The sequence below is a fragment of the Staurois parvus genome, unplaced genomic scaffold, assembly GCF_062004578.1.
Source record: "Staurois parvus isolate SC_StPar_1 unplaced genomic scaffold, SC_StPar_1.0 ptg000597l, whole genome shotgun sequence".
Lineage (NCBI taxonomy): Eukaryota > Metazoa > Chordata > Amphibia > Anura > Ranidae > Staurois > Staurois parvus.
The window spans coordinates 1,185,526-1,206,480 of record NW_028318393.1 but is presented as its reverse complement, the minus strand read 5'-3'; the positions used below and the strand labels follow the sequence as shown (position 1 = coordinate 1,206,480).

The 20,955-nt window shown below is 41.6% G+C and overlaps 1 protein-coding gene across 3 annotated transcripts in view; it reads right to left on the bottom strand.

Annotated features, from left to right (window-relative positions):
* Positions 1-1,553: 1,553 nt before the first annotated feature.
* Positions 1,554-20,955, bottom strand: part of UCHL5 (ubiquitin C-terminal hydrolase L5) — a 103,350-nt gene continuing 83,948 nt past the window's right edge. For all 3 annotated transcript variants that reach the window (XM_089692631.1, XM_089692630.1, XM_089692632.1), the window contains one exon: positions 1,554-1,826. Coding sequence is in view for 2 of the 3 variants with exons in the window: in XM_089692630.1 (XP_089548756.1) it covers positions 1,785-1,826 (42 nt within the window). In the remaining variant the exon portion in view is untranslated. The remainder of the gene's footprint in view (positions 1,827-20,955) is intronic.

The following is a 20,955-nucleotide window of genomic DNA, read 5'->3' as shown; positions in this document are numbered from 1 at the left end:
CCATTAATCTCCTTGATAAGGCTAACTAGGGTGTCAGTGTTGGATCTAAACACCATCTGCTTGTTTGATCTCTTGATTGGAGATCAAAGTGTCTGGTAAGAGGCTGATTTTTTTCTTTTGTGTCAAGTATTTGTGGACACCTATGCACTTTCCGTTGGGAGGATTTCTTTAGCACACAGCACTGTGTTATTGGATTTTGGGACTTTTAATTATTTAATATATGAATGTGGACTTATATCATTTCAATTAATCTATGCACATTTTTTATGTAGCAGTATTTATTTGATTTTTTTTTAGTGTACAGCGCACTAATTTTTTATATTATTATACAGGATTTATATAGCGCCAACAGTTTGCGCAGCGCTTTACAATATAAGGGAGACAGTACAATTACAATCATTTCAGTACAGAAGGAATATGAGGGCCCTGCTCATGGAGCTTACAATCTAAAGGATTTTATATGACTTGTAGATTTGACTGTGTCCTCTCCAACTCTGAGAGGAAAACAGCTTTGGGTAAGCTCCAAAAAGGAAAAAGCTGGGAGTCACCCTGCCCCAGAGCATACCTGATAGGGATAGTGCTGGCTAAGCAGTGCGGATACTAAATCACCAGGACCCCCACAGCAATCTTGCCTGACCACATGGTTATCCCCTCTCCCCAAACACAATGCCTAGGCCTCCTTTCTGGACACATACATGCCTATCCAGTGTGAGTTCCCAAAGGCAGAAGTATGCATTCTCCAAAGGGCTATAAAACCCTCCAGATATACTCCCTAAAACTGTCACGGTCTAACCGGAGAGGAGCTGGTGCCTCGCTCTGGAGAAGTTGCCACTTTGGCTGGGTTCTCCCATCCTGGAGGGATAGGTCCAGCCCTGAGAAAATGGTTTTCACAACATCCTTTCCCCAGGAAGTGGAAGGCAGCCCCCAGTGACTTCACCGCCAGTGCACCTCTGAGGACCAATGGAAGTGATGTCTGTCCGATTCTGCCTGCCTAAGGTTCTTTTTTAATGTATGGTTGATTCTGTTTAATTTTCTGCTCATATTTGGTAATACTGTAGGGCATAGTGGGTGGGGAGCTTTTAACTTCTCACTGAGCTTGTTTCTTGTAAGAGGAGGGGCCTATCTCATGTGGCTGTCCTGGACGATGACTTGGGAAAATAGCATGTTTGGTTTCCATTTCATTCACAAACACCAATGACCTCTTTATCAACCTCCTTCAGGTCATTATTACATTAAAATGAACATTTTATTTTGTAAGAAAATGAAAATATTGGACAAAAATCCTCAGTATAAATGGTAATAATAAAGCATACTTGAAAGCAAGATGTCAATTACACCGTACAAAAAAAAACAAAGGGACCTACAATAGCTCAAAAAAACAATAAGACTTTTTTTTTCTTCAAACATAACAATGCTGCAAAAGAATAAGCATTTGAGGGTGTATAAACGTCTTGGTTATCCAAATATACTTTTTATATTCCTGGAACTAATAAAATAGCTTTGATTGCAGTACAGGTACCTGTGTTAATAAATGGACAAGTCCATACATCATCTTTCACTATATTTGTAAACACATTTTAATAGTAACACAATCTGTACAGGGCCTTCTGTATTAACTGGAAATGTGTGCCAGCGGTAGGAATTCAAATAGTGATAAATATATAAAAGAACTGGAATATTTGCAATACATGTGAATAACATAAAAAGTCTTTGATTGCTGATTTCATCCAGAATTTTGCAAAAGAAGCTAAACTTGTCTTTTTTTGCCTTCAGCGAAGTTTATTCTATTTTGCTTCCTGCGCTCTTCTTGTCTGCTTTTCTTTAGCCTAGAAATAAAAAAAAATGCAAAGTAGGTAAAGCACTGCAAACACGAGGAAATTCATACCTGTATACATAAAGTATTACATGCATTATATCAGGGGTCCTCAAACTTTTTAAACAGGGGCCAGTTCACTGTGCCTCAGACTGTTGAGGGCCAGACTATACTTTGAAAAAAATATGAATGAATTCCTATGCACACCCACGTCTTATTTATGTGCCAAAAGATGCAGCACGCAGGACTTTTGGTGTGCTTTCAGAAAATGCAGGAAAAAACCGCACAACCTAATAGGAATCTAAAGGACTGCAGCTAAAACAGGTAAAATGCAGGAAAACCCGTTTACATTGCACAGCCCCCTGCACCTCTGACCCCCCCTTACATTACACAGCCCCTGCACCGCTGGACCCCTTTACATTACACAGCCCTCTTGAAACTATTCCCCCTCCTTCACATTACATAGCCGCAGCAGTTCTGCCCCTTCCTACCTTACTCGACATGCAGAGTGGGAGACAGCAGCGCTGAATAGAAGGCGGGAGCTGCTATAGTAAATTTTTCATATTAACAAGCTGGTGATTGGTTGCTAGGACCACCAATCACCAGCTGGTTAATTCCAGCAGCTCCCGCCCTATTTTCAGCAAAGTGTTCTGCCTCCTGCTTTCCACTCTGCTGTGTTAGAGACAGCAAGTGGCGGAGGGAATCCGATGGGAGGCCCTGGGTGTCACCCCTCTAGCAGGTGTCACCCAGGTGCGGTCCGCACCCCACCACCCCCCTAGCAACGCCACTGGCTCTGAATGACGGACAGGCCGGGTAAATTACTTTGGCAGGCTGTATCTGGCCCGCGGGCCGTAGTTTGAGGACCCCTGCATTATATGAAAAATTTTAAAAAGGTTTACTTGGTATATAAAATTGCCCCCTAATATCACCTGATCATCATTTAACCATTTGCCGCCCGCCCTATGGCCGAATGGCGGGTGGCAAATGTCATCAGCATTCCGGGTGGACGCCGTATGGCGTCCTCCCGCACATGCGCAGATCGGCGTGATCTGTCACCAGCCGTGTACCTCGGACATGGCCGATGACAGATCTGAGTGCCGGCCCCGTTGCCAGTACCATGTGACCTGCTGTGACCAATCACAACAGGTCACATGACACTGATCACTTCCCCAAAGTAGTACAACGTTACTAAGGTAACATTGTACTACTTTGGTCATAGTGAAATCTTAAAAAAAATAAAAACAATTTAATAAAATAAATAAATAAATAAATAAATAAAAAATATATATATATTTTTTTTTTCATACTGTCACCAGTCAGTGTCCCTGATCACCGCCATGCCAGTTATATGAGGAGGCTGTACTGCACTGGTGACAGTATGTAAAAATAAAATAGAGAAAACAAATTTTTTAAATTTTTTCATTTTCCGAAAAATGACAAAAAAAATACAACTTCAAAACACTCGCCATGCCTCTTATGAAGTACCTACAAACTAAAAAATACATCCTAATTTGGGTTATTTTCACCAAAGACATGCAGCAGAATACATCTTGGCCAAAATTTATGAAGAACAATTATTTATTTGCAAACTTTTATAACAGAAACAAAGAAAAACTTTTTTTTTTTTCAAAATTTTTGGTCTTTTTTTGTTAATTTAGCAAAAAATAAAACCCCCAGTGGTGATTAAATACCACGAAAAAAAAGCTCTAGTTGTGTGAAGAAAATGATAAAATTTTAGTTTGGGTACAATGTTGTATGACCACGCAATTGTCATTCAAAGTGTGAGAGTGCTGAAACCTGAAAACTGGCCTGGGCAGGAAGGTGTAAAATTGCCCGGTATTGAATTGATTAAATACCACAGCATAACCGAGTACTGCCATGAACCACATGCACCTTTTTATGGGTATTAAATAGTGAATCTCGCAAATAACTTAAGATAACCGATAACATTTGCTATGTACCTTAAATTCTTGTCGACAACTAACGTTATAGGTACAGCGGCAGGGAGGTTGGGCCTTGTTGCCCACACACTGCACATATATATCTATGCCAGCAGAGTTACAGACAGCTTGTGGACTATTTTGACAGTTAATCAGTGATCAAGAGATTGTGTCCCGGTACATAGACCAAGCTGAAGGGCCACTGAAAGTGTGCAGGAAGGGGTTAATACATGTTATTTCTTGTGGTCTGTAAATAAAATGTCAAATATCCTAATATATGTACTGGAATTTTTCAAAATCACAAACACAAGCATTTCCAGTTTACTGGCCTTTAAACATTAGTGAAAATATAGTGTGGCTGACTGCCTCTTCTGCAAATCACCACCTAGAGTAAGCAGTCTGAAGACTATGATGATTTAAAGCGTACCTAATTCAAGTGTTGTTACACATGTTCCTGTAATGTCAAGCTTCATTTATATTTTCTGCTTTCATTTAAAGAGGTTGTAAACATTTACATATACCCAGTGAAGCAACTAGCCTCAGGTGCTGCACAGAGATTAAACAAATTCTCCTACATTAAGTTGTACCCAGTTATCTGCCACACTCTCTTCTCTACAGCCATTCAGAGTGCACTGGTTACACAGCCTTTCTGCGGTTCAGGAGGAAGGAATGTAATGTCACACACAGTGCAGTACAGAGAGGAGAGTTGATTGTAATCTGAGACCTGAGTGGAGGGAGTGGACAAACTCACCTCTACACAGTCTCATAAGAAACATGCACAGGTGAAGCTGTAAATCACCTTCTGTGTGCTGGAGAGGGCTGGGGATATCTCCCGGGATTGCTTGGGGTCAGAATAACTGATCAGAAGTGAGTCATGCAGATAGCAGAGGGAGAACAGAAACACTAGAAATCACACTAAGCACTTTGAATTGAGGCAAGTATACAAAAAAAATGGATATGCTTTGTTAAATTTTAATTTCAGATGTTTACAACCACTCTAAAGTATAATCTGTCATTGGAATTATGCGAATGACTGTGGGGCTGACACATTGCACTTTAATCACAGCGTGTCTGTCTGTCTGTCTCTGGAAACAGACAGTAATAAGAACAGTCAGAAGTTCTGTTTCCCCACACTACTAAACGTGTTTTTATATGTATGTACAAGCTATTGGGATTTGAGCACAGGTATATCTTGTTTCTGTTCCCATTGAAAAGATTTATCATCACTTCCTGTCCTAACACAGAGTGAGCTGAAATTTCTCTGATAGAGACACAGACAGAAATAAGACCGTGACACTTTCCCTCTCTAACTCTTTCCATACCTGTCCAAATGTTAAATAAAACGTTTTAGTTGGAGTCTGGCTTTAAAGGAAATTAATCAGCAGGTCAGAAAATATTAAAGCGGAACTAAACCCTCCTGTCCTTTAAAGCCCAGGAAACTGCCATCTTAGCCTTTGTTTGAGCTGCAGCTTCCATGGTGCTGCAGATGTGATCAGTTATGACACCAGCCATTTGATGGTTTGGTTGAGAGCACAGGCAAAATGTGACAGTTCTCTTTCATGGCATGCCTTAACTGTAATGGGAAGCAAACCAACGGGTTTAGTTCTGCTTTAAGACCAGTAGGTAAACATATCAGCCAGGTTTTGTCGTAAGGGAATTAGCAATGGCAGACCCTTGTATTTCTCTTCTGCAAGGTTTACATTAACAAACATTAACATCTACCTACCTGCCTCAGAATGCATGTTTAATGGAAACGTTTGATAGAAATCCACAGCTGACTTCATGTTGGTGTTTTGGAAAGCTGTGGAATCCTAACACCATTGGCTGGCATATAATTAAGCAGTTTTGTGCAATTTGTGCTTATGACAGCCTGAAAGCGAATATGTAGTCCTGCTATTTGATGACCATTTTACATTTTACTACTGAGGATTTTTTTTTTATCAATTATATACCATACAATTAAGAGCTTTTCATTGGAATGGACTAGGCAGGAGGCCCAAAATATTATATTGTTCATTTAGGGTAGAGTATTTTAATTGGAGCAGAATTGCAGTACAGTTATGCTCAAAAGTTTTCACACCCTTGGAGAATTGGTAATATACAGTATGTACCATTTTTAAAGAAAATATGAGTGAGCAGGAAAAACACATTTCTTTTATTTGTTATGGGATTCATATTCAATTGTAGGTCTTAACAGAAAGGCACAATCTTAAAACTAAACATGGCAACAAGTAAACAAATGAAATGACCCCTGTTCAAAAGTCTGCATACCCTTAGTTCTTAAAGTGTTACTAAACGTACAACAGTAAAATCAGTCTGTATATGCAGTAAAGCATGCTTGATATACTCACTGTGGAAGCTAAGGGGTTAATCCTACACATTGTGTAAAAAGGCTGTTTGATCCAGTCTTCTCTGATCCTCCCCTTCTACTGTCCCCAATCCATCTGCTGATAGAACAGAGCCTTGGGGGCAAGCTGCACATGCTCAGTTTGGTGTGTATTGCTAGAGAGTGTATTTTTTTTCTTGGGATAGTGCATGTGATCAGCACAGGGCCAATCAGCACTGTCCAAACAGAGGGCCGAGGGTCCTGCAGCCTCATAGAACAATCAGGGGAAAATGAAAACTCCTCCTACAAGCTTTAACCAGTGCTTTGCTGGACACTGATAAAAGTCACAAGACTGCTCTAACTGCTAATAAGAAAAGGTATTTAGCAATTTCTATTTACAAAAATAATTGTATTTATATGTTCTGTGTACTGTGGAAAACCAGATATAGTGAATGCAGGGTCCTGGGTTTAGTAACACTTTAATGCTATATATTGCCCCTTTAGCATCAATGACAGCATGCAATCTTTGTAATAGTTGTCTATGAGACCCCAAATGCTTGCAGGTGGTATAGCTGCCCATTCGTCTTGGTCATGCAAAGTCTTTGGTCTTGCATGAACCGCATGTTTGAGATCTCCCCAGAGTGGCTCAATGGTATTAAGGTCAGGAGATTGTGATGGCCAGTCCAGAACCTTCACCTTTTCCTGCTCAACTCGGCCTTGTGCATAAGGTCATTATCATGCTGGAATGTCCAAGAGCGTTCCATGTTCAGTTTTTGTTCAGTAGAATGCAAATTGTCTGACAGAGTCTTTTCCAGGGCAGCCTGTACTTCTTCAGAGGTTACCTGTGGGTTTTTATTTATATCCCAAACAATTTTTCTGGCAGTTGTGGCTGCAATCTTTCCTGGTCTACCTGAACTTGGCTTGGTATCAAGAGATCCCCAAAGATTCCACTTAAGTGATTGAACAGTACTGACTGGCATATTCAGGGCTTTGGATATCTTTATATGCTTTTCTATCTTTAGAAAGTTCCATTACCTTGGTATGCAGGTCTTTTGACAGTTCTTTTCTGCTCCCCATGGCTCAGTATCTAGCCTGCTCAGTGCATCCACGTGAGAGCTAACAAACTCCTTGACTATTTATACGCAGACATTAATTACAATTTAAAAAGCCACAGATGTGGGAAATTAACAATTATTTGCCATTTAAAGTGGAATTCCACCCAAAAGTTGAAGCTCCTCTTATCTGCCACCGCCTCCTCTCCACTGCCACATTTGGCACCTTTTAGGGGTGGGGTAAGCAGGTACCTGGTTTTTGCCACTGCAAATTGAGCCGGAAGTTAACCCCCCTCCCCTCCCCAGGACACTTCATAGGTCCCAGAAGGCTGCGGCCCATTCACAAAGCACTTCACGCATGTGCAGTAGGAGAACTGCTGGTTTCCCTTAGACAAAATGGCAGCACCAGCACCCAATAGCCGACTAAAGAATCGGCTCGGGTGAGAATGATGGACAGATAAGTGCCCATCAATCTCACCCCGAGCAGATTCTTCAGTATTTGTAGCTGCTGACTTTCAATTTTTGGGAGGGGTGACCGGAACTCCACTGTCAGAGCCTGGGTCCGAACCTGAGCCTTCTGCGGTGAGTGGCAATGTTTCTTCTTGCTGAGCCACCTGGAATGCTGGACAGCTCCCTTGACAGTTATTTGGATGATCCTACCTTGACCTAGTTTATCATGAACCTTGAACCCCTTGCTCCTCTCATGAACTTCCTGATATAAACCATGTCTCTGCACTTCCTGTTTGCCAGATTATTGTGCTCTCCAGCCAATATTATGCTCCTTATCATCTTTGCTGTTATCTGTATTTTGCTACACTCGTTATTGACCCTTGGCTTGTTCTCGGCTACGCTTCTGCCTGATCCCAACCTGCGACTGCCCCTTACCTACCTTGACTTGTTTACTGACCATGCTTCCGTTTGATCCTTACCTGTTCATACGCTACTGGACCTCCACTTGCTCACCTCCTGGTGGGGTGAGCCCGAGGACCGCAACCTGGTGCTAACACGCGGCCAAATCCATCTCCACCATTAGGAGCTCTAGTGAACACCGGTTGGTACTCAGACTCTGCACCTTGGGTAATCCCACTACTCTGCCACGGTGACCTGCCTGTGTACCTATCCTGCTGGTTTCAGGTAAGCCTTTACACCGCTATAGCAACTGGTCTTTGAGCCTGACTGTGACATCCGCTTTACCTGTGTGTGTCACTTTGTGTGTCTGTACCAAGGCCAAACACTCCAGGGTATGTAAACTTTTGATCAGGGCCATTTGGGTGATTTCTGTCATCACGATTTAAAAAGGAGCCAAATAACTATGTGATAATAAAGGGCTTCATATGATCATTATCCTTAAATAAAAGACCGTTTTTGGCATGATCAGTAATTTTTTCAAAATTTCATGTTTTTTGCCAGGGTATGCAAACATTTGAGCACAACTGTACATCTCAGCTCTGGTGACATATTGGAGTAATGTACCTCTTTGAGGGAAATGAAACATAGAACATTTCAAAACTACATGTGAAAATCCAACTAGGAATGTAATACAGCAGCTAAGTTGTTAGCACTTCCACCTAGCAGCACTAGGGTCATTGGGTTGAATCCCAACCATGATTCTACCTGCCTGGAGTTTGCATGTTCTCTCTGTGACCGCATGGGTTTCATCCAGTTCTCCTTTCACACGCAAAAGACATGCTGGTAGGTTAATTGGATCCGGTCTAAATTGGCCCTATTATGTGCATGTATAAATGTAAGTTAGGGATCTTACATTATAAACTTGAGGGTTAGGGACTGATATGAATGTACAATATATATGTAAAGTGATGCGTAAATTGACTGCGCTATATAAGTACCTGTTATAAATAATACCATAGAATCAATGTAAGGAAGGCAAAATTTGTAATTTTGAAGCCCTAAAACTGTAAGACATAGGAATTGTAATAAAGACTAAATATAAGAGAATGTGAGGTAATTTAGAAGACCTACATGGAAGCCACTTACAGCAGCCATCTAATTATCACAGAGGGTCCCTTCTACACAACCCCCCACATTCTGCATGTGAGTATATAGGGGATGAAAGATATATCTTGAGTCATGGACACATTAGGTAATGGAAACACATTCCTGAAAATGATACATTGGAATAAAGTTATACATAAATTGAGGTAGAAATATATAGTTTAATGAGATTGTAGGAGAGGATATTTTGTGTTATTATATTGTACATTATAATTCTGGGATTTATAAATTTAGATATTTTAACAAAATATACATATTTCTTCCTGAAAATGATTTATACTGGAAGAGTAGCTTAAAGGTCCAGAATAATTATTTAATATATCTTGAGATGTTGATACCTAAAACTATATATGACCTATTCCAGGGGTTGCCAAACTTTCTAAACAAAGGGCTGGTTTGCTGTCATTCAGACTTTAGGGGGGCTGGACTGTGGCCAGTGGAAGTAGAAAATGTCCTGGCGTCATTGAAAGTATAGTGTTCCATCTTTGGCATTATGGGGAAGAATAGTGCTTCATTGTTGGTGTCACTGAAAGGCAGAGTGCCCTGTCATTGGTGTCAGTGAAGGAATATTGCCCCATCATTGATGTAAGTAGGAGTAATAGTGGCTGAAAGGCCTAGATAAAAGTAAGCAAAGGGCCAAAGTTTGAAGACCACTGATCTATACACCCTTAATTACCTCCCCGTAATTAATAAACATTTCAGAACTATAGCAATGGAAAAACCTTCCCATTTCTATGTTAGGCAGGTGTGATTTGACTAAATTGGTTAGTTTGGCTAGTTTGCTTTATCCCATGTAGACAATTCCTCTACTGTTAACACAAATATATTAATGGATTAAATTAGGCCTTTTCTTTGTTTATATGTCAAGGTAAAGGGCCTAGAATTGTTCTGAAGAGATTACAAATGCTTAAAACATTCATTAAGTGTTAATCTTCCACATTACCCCTTGAAAGTGAATGAGAGGCCACAGGTAGCACTTAGCAGATGGTAAATGGTTTGCTGGGAACCAAAAAAAAATAAAAAATATTGACTCTACTCTAGACAAATTTTGGGTGACTAGATTTAGACCGTGTATGATGAATAAACTGGACACAGAAATAAGGAATATATGCATAAATTCTTTGATACCTGGTCTCACTATATGGATCAGCTTAGGGAAAAAATGACCACTTTTCAACACACAATATGAAAAAGCTAAAGGGTATTTTGGAATGTCGCAAAATAGTGTAGTAGTTTATTCTTCATTGTGTGCTAAAGTTAATTTGGTCAGCTTTTTATTATTGTTTTCACGATTACATCCTAACTATATAGCAAGTTAACAGTTAGGTAAGATTACTTAATTTAAGGAATCAGAAATATAGTTTTTTTTGGCTGCTGGTTGTCTTTTATAGATTAATTTTTCTAGGTGGAGCGGAGGTGCAGATGAGACAACTGTCTAATGAAATTATGCACACACACAAAAAAAAATATAAATAAATATATATATATATATATATAAATAAAATTGGTTTGTGGCAGTATAGTACCCTACCACGGTCTAAGTGCGGATTATAACTCAGGATTCTCATCCAGGCAGGTTGAGGGGCTCCAGGGGGTTGGCCTAATGCAGAGGAAACTGGCTTTTCAGTTTCCGCATTGTTTTCTAAAATCTCCAGTCCTGGGTCTAGGGTTTGTGAACAGCCAGCACACTGATTACACAGGTGTGTGCAGGCCCTTTTTGTAGAGGCTCCACCCCAGCAGACAGGAGGTCCTTGCCCAGGAGTCAGAAGGGCTCCACCTAGGAGAGGTGGGAGCAAGAGCAGCAAGGAGCTGCTAGCTGTGTCCCTCAAAGAGCCATTTAGAAAAGAGTCTGCAGGAGACAGACATGGCCGGAAGTGGAAGGCCAGAAACAGCAGGATTGTATGTATAAACCAGGAGGCTAAAAGTCTGTGTTTGGAAGAGAGAAATGCTGAAAACTCCTGTGAGGGAAATCTGTGTGTTACATATAGTTACATAGTTAGTCTGGCTGAAAAAAGACAAAAGTCCATCCAGTTCAACTATTAAAAAAAAAAAGTTACAATCCTATACCCACAGTTGATCCAGAGAAAGGCAAAAAAAAAAAAAAAAAAACCCCAGCAAAGCATGATCCAATTTGATCCTGCAGGAAAACAAATTCTATCCTGATCCCCCGAGAGGCAATTGGATATTCCCTGGATCAACTTTACCTATAAAATGTTTGTATCCAGTTATATTCTGTCACTAAGAAAGAATCCAGGCCTTTCTTAAAGCAATCCACTGAGCTGGCCAGAACCAACTCTTGAGGGAGTCTAGTCCACATTTTCACAGCTCTCACTGTGAAGAAACCTTTCCATGTTTGGAGATTACATTTCTTTTCCTCCAGACATAAAGAGTGCCCCCTTGTCCTCTGTGAGGATCTCTACACCGAGGTCACTATATGAACCACTGATGTATTTATACATGTTGATCATATCCCCCCTTAATCTCCTCTTCTAAAGAGAGAATAAATTCAGTTCCTCTAATCTTTCCTCATAGCTGAGCTCCTCCATGCCTCTTATCAGTTTGGTTGCCCTTCTCTACACTTTCTCCAGTTCCCCACTGGTCTTTTTGTGAATTGGTACCCAAAACTAAACTGCATATTCCAGATGAGGTCTTACTAATGATTTGTACAGGGGTAATATGATATCGCTCTCTCTGGAGTCTATACCTCTTTTAAAACAAGAGAGGATTTTGCTCGCTATACAAGAGGATTTTGCGCAATGTGTTGGATTTATGGAACTTTCTTTTAAATAAAATTGGGCAAAAACGGCCCTGAAAAACAAGAAAGTGAGTGGTGGTGTACTTTAAAGCTCTACCCTTGATGCTAGTTCTCACAATATATATACAAATACACACACACATATTATATATACATACATACACTGCTCAAAAAAATTAAAGGACCACTTTGAAAACACATCAGATCCCAAATATCATGCTGGATATCTATACTGATATGGACTGGGTAATGAGTTAGGAACGTAAGGATGCCCCATCGTTTGATGGAAATGAAAATTATCAACCTACAGAGGGCTGAATTCAAAGACTTCCCAAAAATCTAAGTAAAAAATGATGCAGCAGGCTAGTCCATTTTGCTGAAATTTCATTGCAGCAAATCAGAATGGTACTTTAGTTTGTATACTGTAGTTTGTATGACCCCCATGTGTTTGTATGCATACCTCACAACTTCAGGGCATGCTCCTAATCAGGCGACAGATGGTGTCCTGGGATATTTCTTCCCAAATCTGGACCAGTCCATCACTGAGCTCCTGGACAGTCTGAGGTGCAACCTGGCAGCGTCGGATGGACCAAAACAAGATATCACAGAGGTGTCCTATTGGATGTAGGTCAGGCAAGCGTGGGGGCCATTCAATGGTATCAATTCCTTCATCCTCCAGAAACTATCTACATACACTCGCCACAAGAGGCCGGGCATTGTCGTGCACAAGGAGGAACCCAGGACTCACTGCACTAGTGTAGGGTCTGACACAATGGGTCCAAGGATTTCATCCCGATACCTAAATGCAGTCAGGGTGCCATTGTCTAGACTGTTGAGGTCTGTACGTCCCTCCATGGATATGCCTCCCCAGACCATCCCTGACCCACCACCAAAACGGTCATGCTGAATGACGTTACAGGCAGCATAACGTTCTCCACGGCTTCTCCAGACCCTTTCACATCTGTCACATAGCTCACGGTGAACCCACTCTTTTTTGTGCATGGGCTTTAGGAGAGGCTTCCTTCGAGGACAACACCCATGCATGCCATTCCTCTGCAGTGTATGCCGTATTGTATCACAGGAAACAAACACCCCAGTTTGGCTTTCTACTGCTTTAGCTAACTGCATTGAACTTGCGTGGGGATTTTCTTCAACCCTTCTCATCAGAAGATGATCCTGTCGAGGTGTTAACTTCCGTGGATGGCTTGAACGTCTCTGTGAGATGGTTGCAGTTCCACCTTTGTTTAATTTTTGTATCACTTTTGCTACAGGATTCTGACTGATAAGTAAGGCTTTGCTGATCTTCTTGTAGTATTCACCTTTCTTGTGTAAAGAAAATATTTACTTTCTCAGGCCTTGTGACATTTCTCTTCCATGTGGTGCCATTGTCAACGGAATGAAATGGAAGGGGTTTTCTTTAAGTAGCACCCTTTTATAATCAACTGTCTGCTGGACACCCGTTTAATGAAGAATTACACTTGCCCGTATTTTGAATTCTTAATTAGGATTTTGTTGAAAATTTTGCTTTACTCCTATGACTTTCATTGGCGTGTATTCATTTTTGCAACATGATCTTGAAGGAATTTGTTATTCTTTAGTAAATAGAAGCACCTTAAAAGCTATATTTTGCAATTTACACTTGTTCACCAGAGGAGTGTTGTTCAGGATGTTTTTCTTTGACCGCACAAACCTATAGATAGTATATGCATCTCCATCTGAAAACTCTTGTTTTCAAGATTTTCATACTTTGAGTCAGTGCCCCATAACAACCATGCAGTAAGTCAAGAAAATTACACCTATGCGTATGATATATATATATATATATATACTTATTCTAAAATGTATGGATCAGTATACTAGCCAGGCAAATATGATTTGAAAATACAGTGTAATGGTAGTTCAGGTCTTTTCGCATTATGTGTTTCCTTTAACCGCCTCCCGCCCGCCATGTAAGGAAATGACGGGCACAAGGCGGTTTTCTCGTTCTGGGAGGACATCATATGACGTCCTCCCACTCTAACCATGCACAGATCGGTGGTGCGATGTGTCCCTGGGACACAGCGGATCACCAATCAATGAAAAGAGCCGAAGACATCGGCTCTGTCATACGATCAGCTGTGTCCAATCACAGCTGATCGCATGTAAATAAGGAAATGCCAGTTATCGGCATTTCTCTCCTCACGAGCTGTCATGCTGACAGCTCGTGAGCAGAGGAGAGCCGGTATTCGGCATTCCTCAGAGGGGACATGTACAATGATCATCAGGGCACTGATGATCAGTGTAGCCCCATCAATGCCACCCCTGCCAGTGCCACCTATCAGTGCCATATATGAATGCTACCTTTCAGTGCCACCTACCAGTGCCTCCTCATCGGTGCAGCCTATTAGTGCCCATCACTGCAGCCTCATTAGCGCACATCAGTGAAGGAGAAAAATCACTTATTTACAACATTTTATAACAGAAAGAAAAAATGTCTTTTTTTTTAATTTCAGTTGTTTTTGGTTTGTTTAGCAAAAAATAAAAAACCCAGAGGTGATTAAATACCACCAAAAGAAAGCTCTATCTGTCTCAAAAAAATTATACCAATTTCATATGGGTGCAGTGTTGCATGACTGCGCAATTGTCAAAGTGCGACAGCACTGAAAGCTGAAAATTGGCCTGGGCAGGAAGGGGGTATAAGTGCCATGTAGGCAAGTGGTTAAAGCTCTAACCCAAATAGCGATTAAACATATGATAGACCACATATGATAGTGGATCAGTAAATAATCAGAAAAGAACTTACTAACAACGGTTCAGCTGCTCATAAACGGCCAGACCAGAGGTACATGTACACAGGATATAAATAGCTTGGCACTTCCCTAGGGAAGTGCCAAGCTATTTATATCCTGTGTACATGTACCTCTGGTCTGGCCGTTTATGAGCAGCTGAACCGTTGTTAGTAAGTTCTTTTCTGATTATTTACCTACTTTAATAAACGATATCACACTATTTGAGGCCTTTTTCCACGGGCTCTTTATTTCTGGGGAGCCTGTAATTCTGAAGGTCCTGGGGCTGTGCTGAGCAAAGGACACATCTGCAAGTGACATCCCTGGATCCATGACACAGCTCCTCCTGGAACGGATGACATCTAGTGGTCGCCCTATAGATGACATCCGCCTGATCCTCTAATACAGTGGCTGGACTCAGCTTCCATCCGGATAGATGACATCTAGTGGTCACCCTATAGATGACATCTCCTGGCTCCAGTGATACAGTGGCTGAGCACCAGGGGCAGGTCTTAAATGCTCCATGCGCTTTAATATGCGCTATCTGGTTAGTGCAATATTTGGCTATTATCATTTCTGAAAGTCACTACTTTTGGTTCTTTACATATTGGAGACTGTATGCACTTTCAGCACATCTGATGAACTTACACTGACATTTTACTGATCCACTATCATATGTGGTCTATCATATGTTTAATCGCTATTTGGGTTAGCGCTGCACTCTCATTCTTTATCAATTACTTTGGAGGTTCCCGAGGTGCCTTTTTGTGCAAGCAGCTACCGTACTTACACCTATACACTGCGCTCGATTTTATATATAAGTTTATTTTAAGTGGTTAAAGCTGAATTCCAAGCAGCAATGAAAGACACAAATGTGTATACTTTAATACATCATTAAATGTATGTTAGTGCAAGCAGTTTGTGCACCTTGGTTTGATCTGGTATAAGCTTCTTTCAACCCCTGTACAGCAGAGATTAGCCTGGAACAGAAAGAAGCAGCACAAAGAGCTGATCAGTTTCGTTACAGCTAATAAGAAGCATGCTGATAGGGGAAGAGAGCAAAGTGAAATATAAACATATCAGTCTACTGCTCCTTTCACTGTTCAGTTACAGGTTGAGAGCAACAAGGTCTGTGTTACTTAAGGTCTTACCAAACCTACAACAGTAAAATCAGTCTGTATATGCAGTAAAGCATGCTTGTTATACTCACTGAGGAACCTAAGGGGTTAATCCTCTGCATTGTGTAAAAATGCTGTTTGATCCTGACTTCTCTGAACCTCCCCTTCCTCCATTGTCCCCCTCTTATCTCCTGATAAGCCTCATCGTGTGGAGTCATTCTAGCAATACATACCAAACTGAGCATGTGCAGAGAGGGTTTTTTTTTTCTTGGGATAGTGTTTATGATCAGCACAGGGCCAATCAGCAGTGTCCAGACAGAGGTCAGGAGTTCTACATTCTCCTAGAGCAAAATGAAAACTCCTACACGCTTTAACCAGTGCTCTGCTGAATAAGACTGCTCTAACTTCTGATGAGAAAACGGTATTTAGCAGTTTATATTTACTAAAACAATAGCATTTCCATGTTCTGTGTACTGTGGGAGATCAGATATAGTGAATGCAGGGTCCTGGGTTTAGTAACACATTAAATGAAACAGAGAAACAGGTCTTCTGCCCTGCCATACAGGACTGTGATTGTACCAGAGCTCTGTAAATATTAGGAGTGGATGGACAGAAACCTTTGGCACATAAGGCAGTTTCCATATAAATGTCAACTGTGTATTTAGCAGTTTACATAGAATTTAGCTTTAGGAGTCCTTTTATGCATACAGTAAAACGTGTATAATGCAAGTAAAATGAAATGTGAATCGGCCTTAAAGTTCCACTCAAAAGAGGAATCTCCACGTATTTGCCCCCTCCACCGCCATAGTTGGAACCTTTTCAGGGGAGGAGGGAGTGGATATCTGGTTTTGACAGGTACTTGGTCCCACTTCTGGCTCAGTTTGCCGCAGCGAAGTGAGCTGGAAGTTCAGCCCCCTCCTTCCTCTCGAAGTCTCCTGGAACCTTTCACAGGTCCCAAGAGACTGCCAGACCAATTAGGAGGTGTAGCGTGACTTGCACATGTGCAGTGGGCACCAGGCTGTGAAGCTGCAAGCTGACACAGCCTTGTGCCTATAGCTGAGATGCTAGCTCCGTGGAGGGGAAAAAAGGAGAGAAGGGACCCCGTGGGTGAGCACATTGCTGGACTCTGGGACAGGTAAGTCTGTGTTTATTAAAAGTCAGCAGCTACAGTTTTTGTAACTGCTGACTTTTAATAAACACAAAAATGGCTGCAACTCCACTTTAACCACCTTCCGCCCGCCCTATAGTACAATGACGGGCGCAAGGTGGTTCTCTCGTTCTGATAGGACGTCCTTCCATTATCACCGCTCAGGGAGCGCGCAGAAATCGCCGGTGCGCTGTGTCCCTCGGACACAGGGGATCATGGAAAGAGCCGAAGATGTTGGCTCGGTCATGTGATCAGCTGTGTCCAATCACAGCGGATTACATGTAAACACAAAAATGCCGGTTATCGGCATTTCTCTCCTCTTGAGGTGTCACGCTGACAGCTTGAGAGGAGAGCCAGTAATTGGCTTTCTGCGGAGGGGACATGTACACTGATCATCAGGGCACTGATGATCAGTGTGGCCCCAGAAGTGCCACCTGTCAGTGTCCATCAGTGCTTATCAGTGCCAAATGCCAGTGCCACATATCAGTGCATACTAGTGCACATCAATGCCACATATCAGTGCCCATCTGAGCTGCCTTTCAATGTCACACATCAGTGCCAGTCAGTGCCACCTATCAATGCCAATCAGTGCCACCTATCAGTGCAGCCTATCAGTGCCAGTCAGTGTCGCCTATCAGTGCACATCAGTGCTGCCTATCAGTGCCAGTCAGTGCTGCCTGTCAGTGCGCTTCAGTGCTGCCTATCAGTGCCATATATCAGTGCTGCCTGTCAATGCCCATCAGTGCCTCCTCATCAGTGCCACCCATCAGTGCCCATCACTGCAGCCTCATTAGCGCACATCAGTGAAAGAGAAAAATCACTTATTTACAAAATTATATAACAAAAACTAAAGAAAAAATGTTTTTTTCAAAATTTTCAGTGGTTTTTGGTTTGTTTAAGAAAAAATTTAAATCCCAGAGGTGATTAAATACCACCAAAAGAAAGCTCTGTCTCAAAAAAATTATAACAATTTCATATGGGTACAGTGTTGCATGATCGCGCAATTGTCAAAGTGCGACAGCGCTGAAAGCTGGAAATTGGCCTGGGCAGGAAGGGGGTATAAGTGCCCTGTAGGCTAGTGGTTAAAGGAACTCTGCAATGAAACAAGATGTGAGCTGCCATTACTGACCTTATCGTCAAAACGCTATCTGCCTGCCTATCTATAATGTCAGTAATATATTGAGTTACTGGTACAAAACAAGCACACAAGCGAAGACAGAACATCTGATCTGCATACTCATGATGTAGTAGTGATTTAGGAAGGGCTGAAACCAATGGACCAGCATAAGAGCGAGCTAACTAACTTAGAATGCATGTATGTAACCACTTATCTAAAAATGCAACACAGAAACAAAGTCATGAAGCAGGCAACAGGGTCACTAAAGAGACTACTCACTGCCTCTAATGACCGTTTCTTCTTCACTGGCCTAACTACAGAATCCCAGCAATGCAGTGACACCTTGCTGACTTGACCAGTGATACAGAGACATTATAAAAGGCAGGTGAGTATCCTTGCTGCCCTTTTAACAATCCAGTTGCTTGCTTCCAGCTACAGGATTGCTAGTGTAACATGGGCCTAAGAGAACACTGAATTAGACAGTAGCCCAATTAGAAGGCTCCACGGAATGCAGATACGGTTAGGAGTCTTAGACCTAGTACACAGGATGAGAAAATCAGATGAATGATCGTACGTGGTTTTTTTTGCATGCACTCTCATATCAAATACAAGAGCGCTACTAAACATATGAAAATTATCATACAATCCAGTACAACTTCCTCTGTGTGTCGCAATGTAACAGCATGTAACCGGAAGAGATGTCATGTATGTGTGATCATTCTGCAGACGATTACCAAATTGTAGCATTAAGATTATCACTTCATTATCACTATTGCACATATTACTATCCTGAAACAATATATATATTTTTTTGCATTTAGGAGCATTTTTATTGTAAACAAGGATTGCTTGCATTGCCCTTTCTCCTTCTGGGTTATTTTCATGTATCCAATTATGCATGCTCTTGGTCAGTCAATTTTTTTTACAGATGAATTCTGTACTGATTAAACCCTTGTTGCCGGTGCCTCCCAGCCCTTTAAGTGGTTTCAGATGCTGAGAGGCAGGGTTTGTGATCATGTGACTGCCGTTTTTGGCTGTCACAATGGTCACATGATCGAAAAGCTCCAGATTGCAATTAGCGATCGGGAACTTTCCGTTAGCTACCAAGAGCTAGGCCGAGAACGTGCACAGGTACTGCACAGTTCTGGGGGTTTTTTTGGGTACACATATACCCGGCATCTCGTCATTAAGACCTACCTGCCGAAAGGCCACATATATGCATGCAGCCAATGGGAAGAAGTTAAAGGAAAATCATTTATCTTATGAGAAAAATTTTCATGCTTGCCCCTTTCACATGAACTCTTGTGATTGGCTCTCAAAAGCTGTGTACTAACGAATAGATTATCGGGTGATTGCTCCAAAAGTGAGTTTTTTTTCCCCATCCAATTTTCTCATCACATGCATTAGGCATAAAGCTGGCCATTCTCTGGCTTAACGGGAAAAAATAAATTGACGACAAGACCCACAGACGTCAGAATACACTAGTCAATAGCTGCAGCCACTGTTTGAAAAAGTTTTCCAGCATGTTCCTTCAACAAAATTCAATCAAAATGACCGTCTGTCAAGTAGGGATGACAATACTGGTCAAAATTTGGCCAGTAGATGCTGAACATTGATCTGACACTGAGAGGTGGAGATTTAGTTGTACAACATGAAAGAGATTAAGATCACTAATATTACTATTTAGCAAGGCCTGACTAGTAAGGAAAAATAAAAAAATATAATAAAACAAATGTCGCTGTAAAAATATAAAATTTAGCTTACCTTAAAAGTGGGCTGTGTCAGTCAGTAGAGCAGGGGGGCAGTGTCAGTAGAGCAGTGGATGGTGTCAGTTGTTTTATTTTTTTTACAACTTTATTAAAAAAATTTTTAGCAGCCCTGTGGGAGGGGGGGGGGGGGGGGGGCTTTGGTGAAATATCAGGGGTCTAAACCAGGGGTAGGCAACCTGCGGCTCTCCAGCTGTTGCAGGACTACAAGTTCCATCATGCCTCTGCAAGTCATAGCTGTAACTAAGTTTTGTAATGTTGCAATGCCTCATGGGAAATGTAGTTCCACAACAGCTAGAGAGCCGCAGGTTGCCTATCCCTGGTCTAAACAGATCCCTGATGTCTCACTTTTGAGACAGTGAAAGGAGAAACAATCCCCATTCTCCATCTCAGCTGCACCACATGAATGCACAGGAAGAGCTCTGCAGTCTCCCTGTTCATTTACAAATTGAACCATAGTAAGTACAGCTTACTATGCTTCAGTAATGAATGCACACAGTGAGTGATCAGTACCAGTCACTCACTGTGTTCATTCAGGATATATTTAGTCACTTTTACCCATTCTCCATCCTGAAACAATCCCCTTCTGGGGCCTATGTGCTCTTGGGGAGATCTCCCTTGTCATGCTCCACTGTGGGTATGGTGTTCTTTAGATGATGTGCAGTGGTGTTTTTGCGCCAAACATATCTTTTGGAAATATGGCCAAAAAGTTCAACCTTGGTTTCATCAGACCAGAACACACTTTCCAACATGCTTTTGGGAGACTTCAGATGTGTTTTTGCTAAATTTAGCCGGGCTTGGATGTTTTTCTTCGTAAGAAAAGGCTTCTGTCTTGCCACTCTACCCCATAACCCAGACATATGAAGAATACCGGAGATTGTTGTCACATGTACCTCACAGCCAGTACTTGCCAGATATTCCTGCAACTCCTTAAATGTTGGCAGACTCACAGACCAGTTTTCTTCTGGTCGTTTCATCAATTTTGGAGGGAAGTCCAGTTCTTGGTAATGCCACTGTTGCGCCATATTTTCTTCACTTGAGGACTGTCTTCACTGTGTTCCATAGTATATCTAATACCTTGGAAATTCTTTTGTACCCCTCTCCTGACTGATATCTTTTAACAATGAGATCCCTCTGATGCTT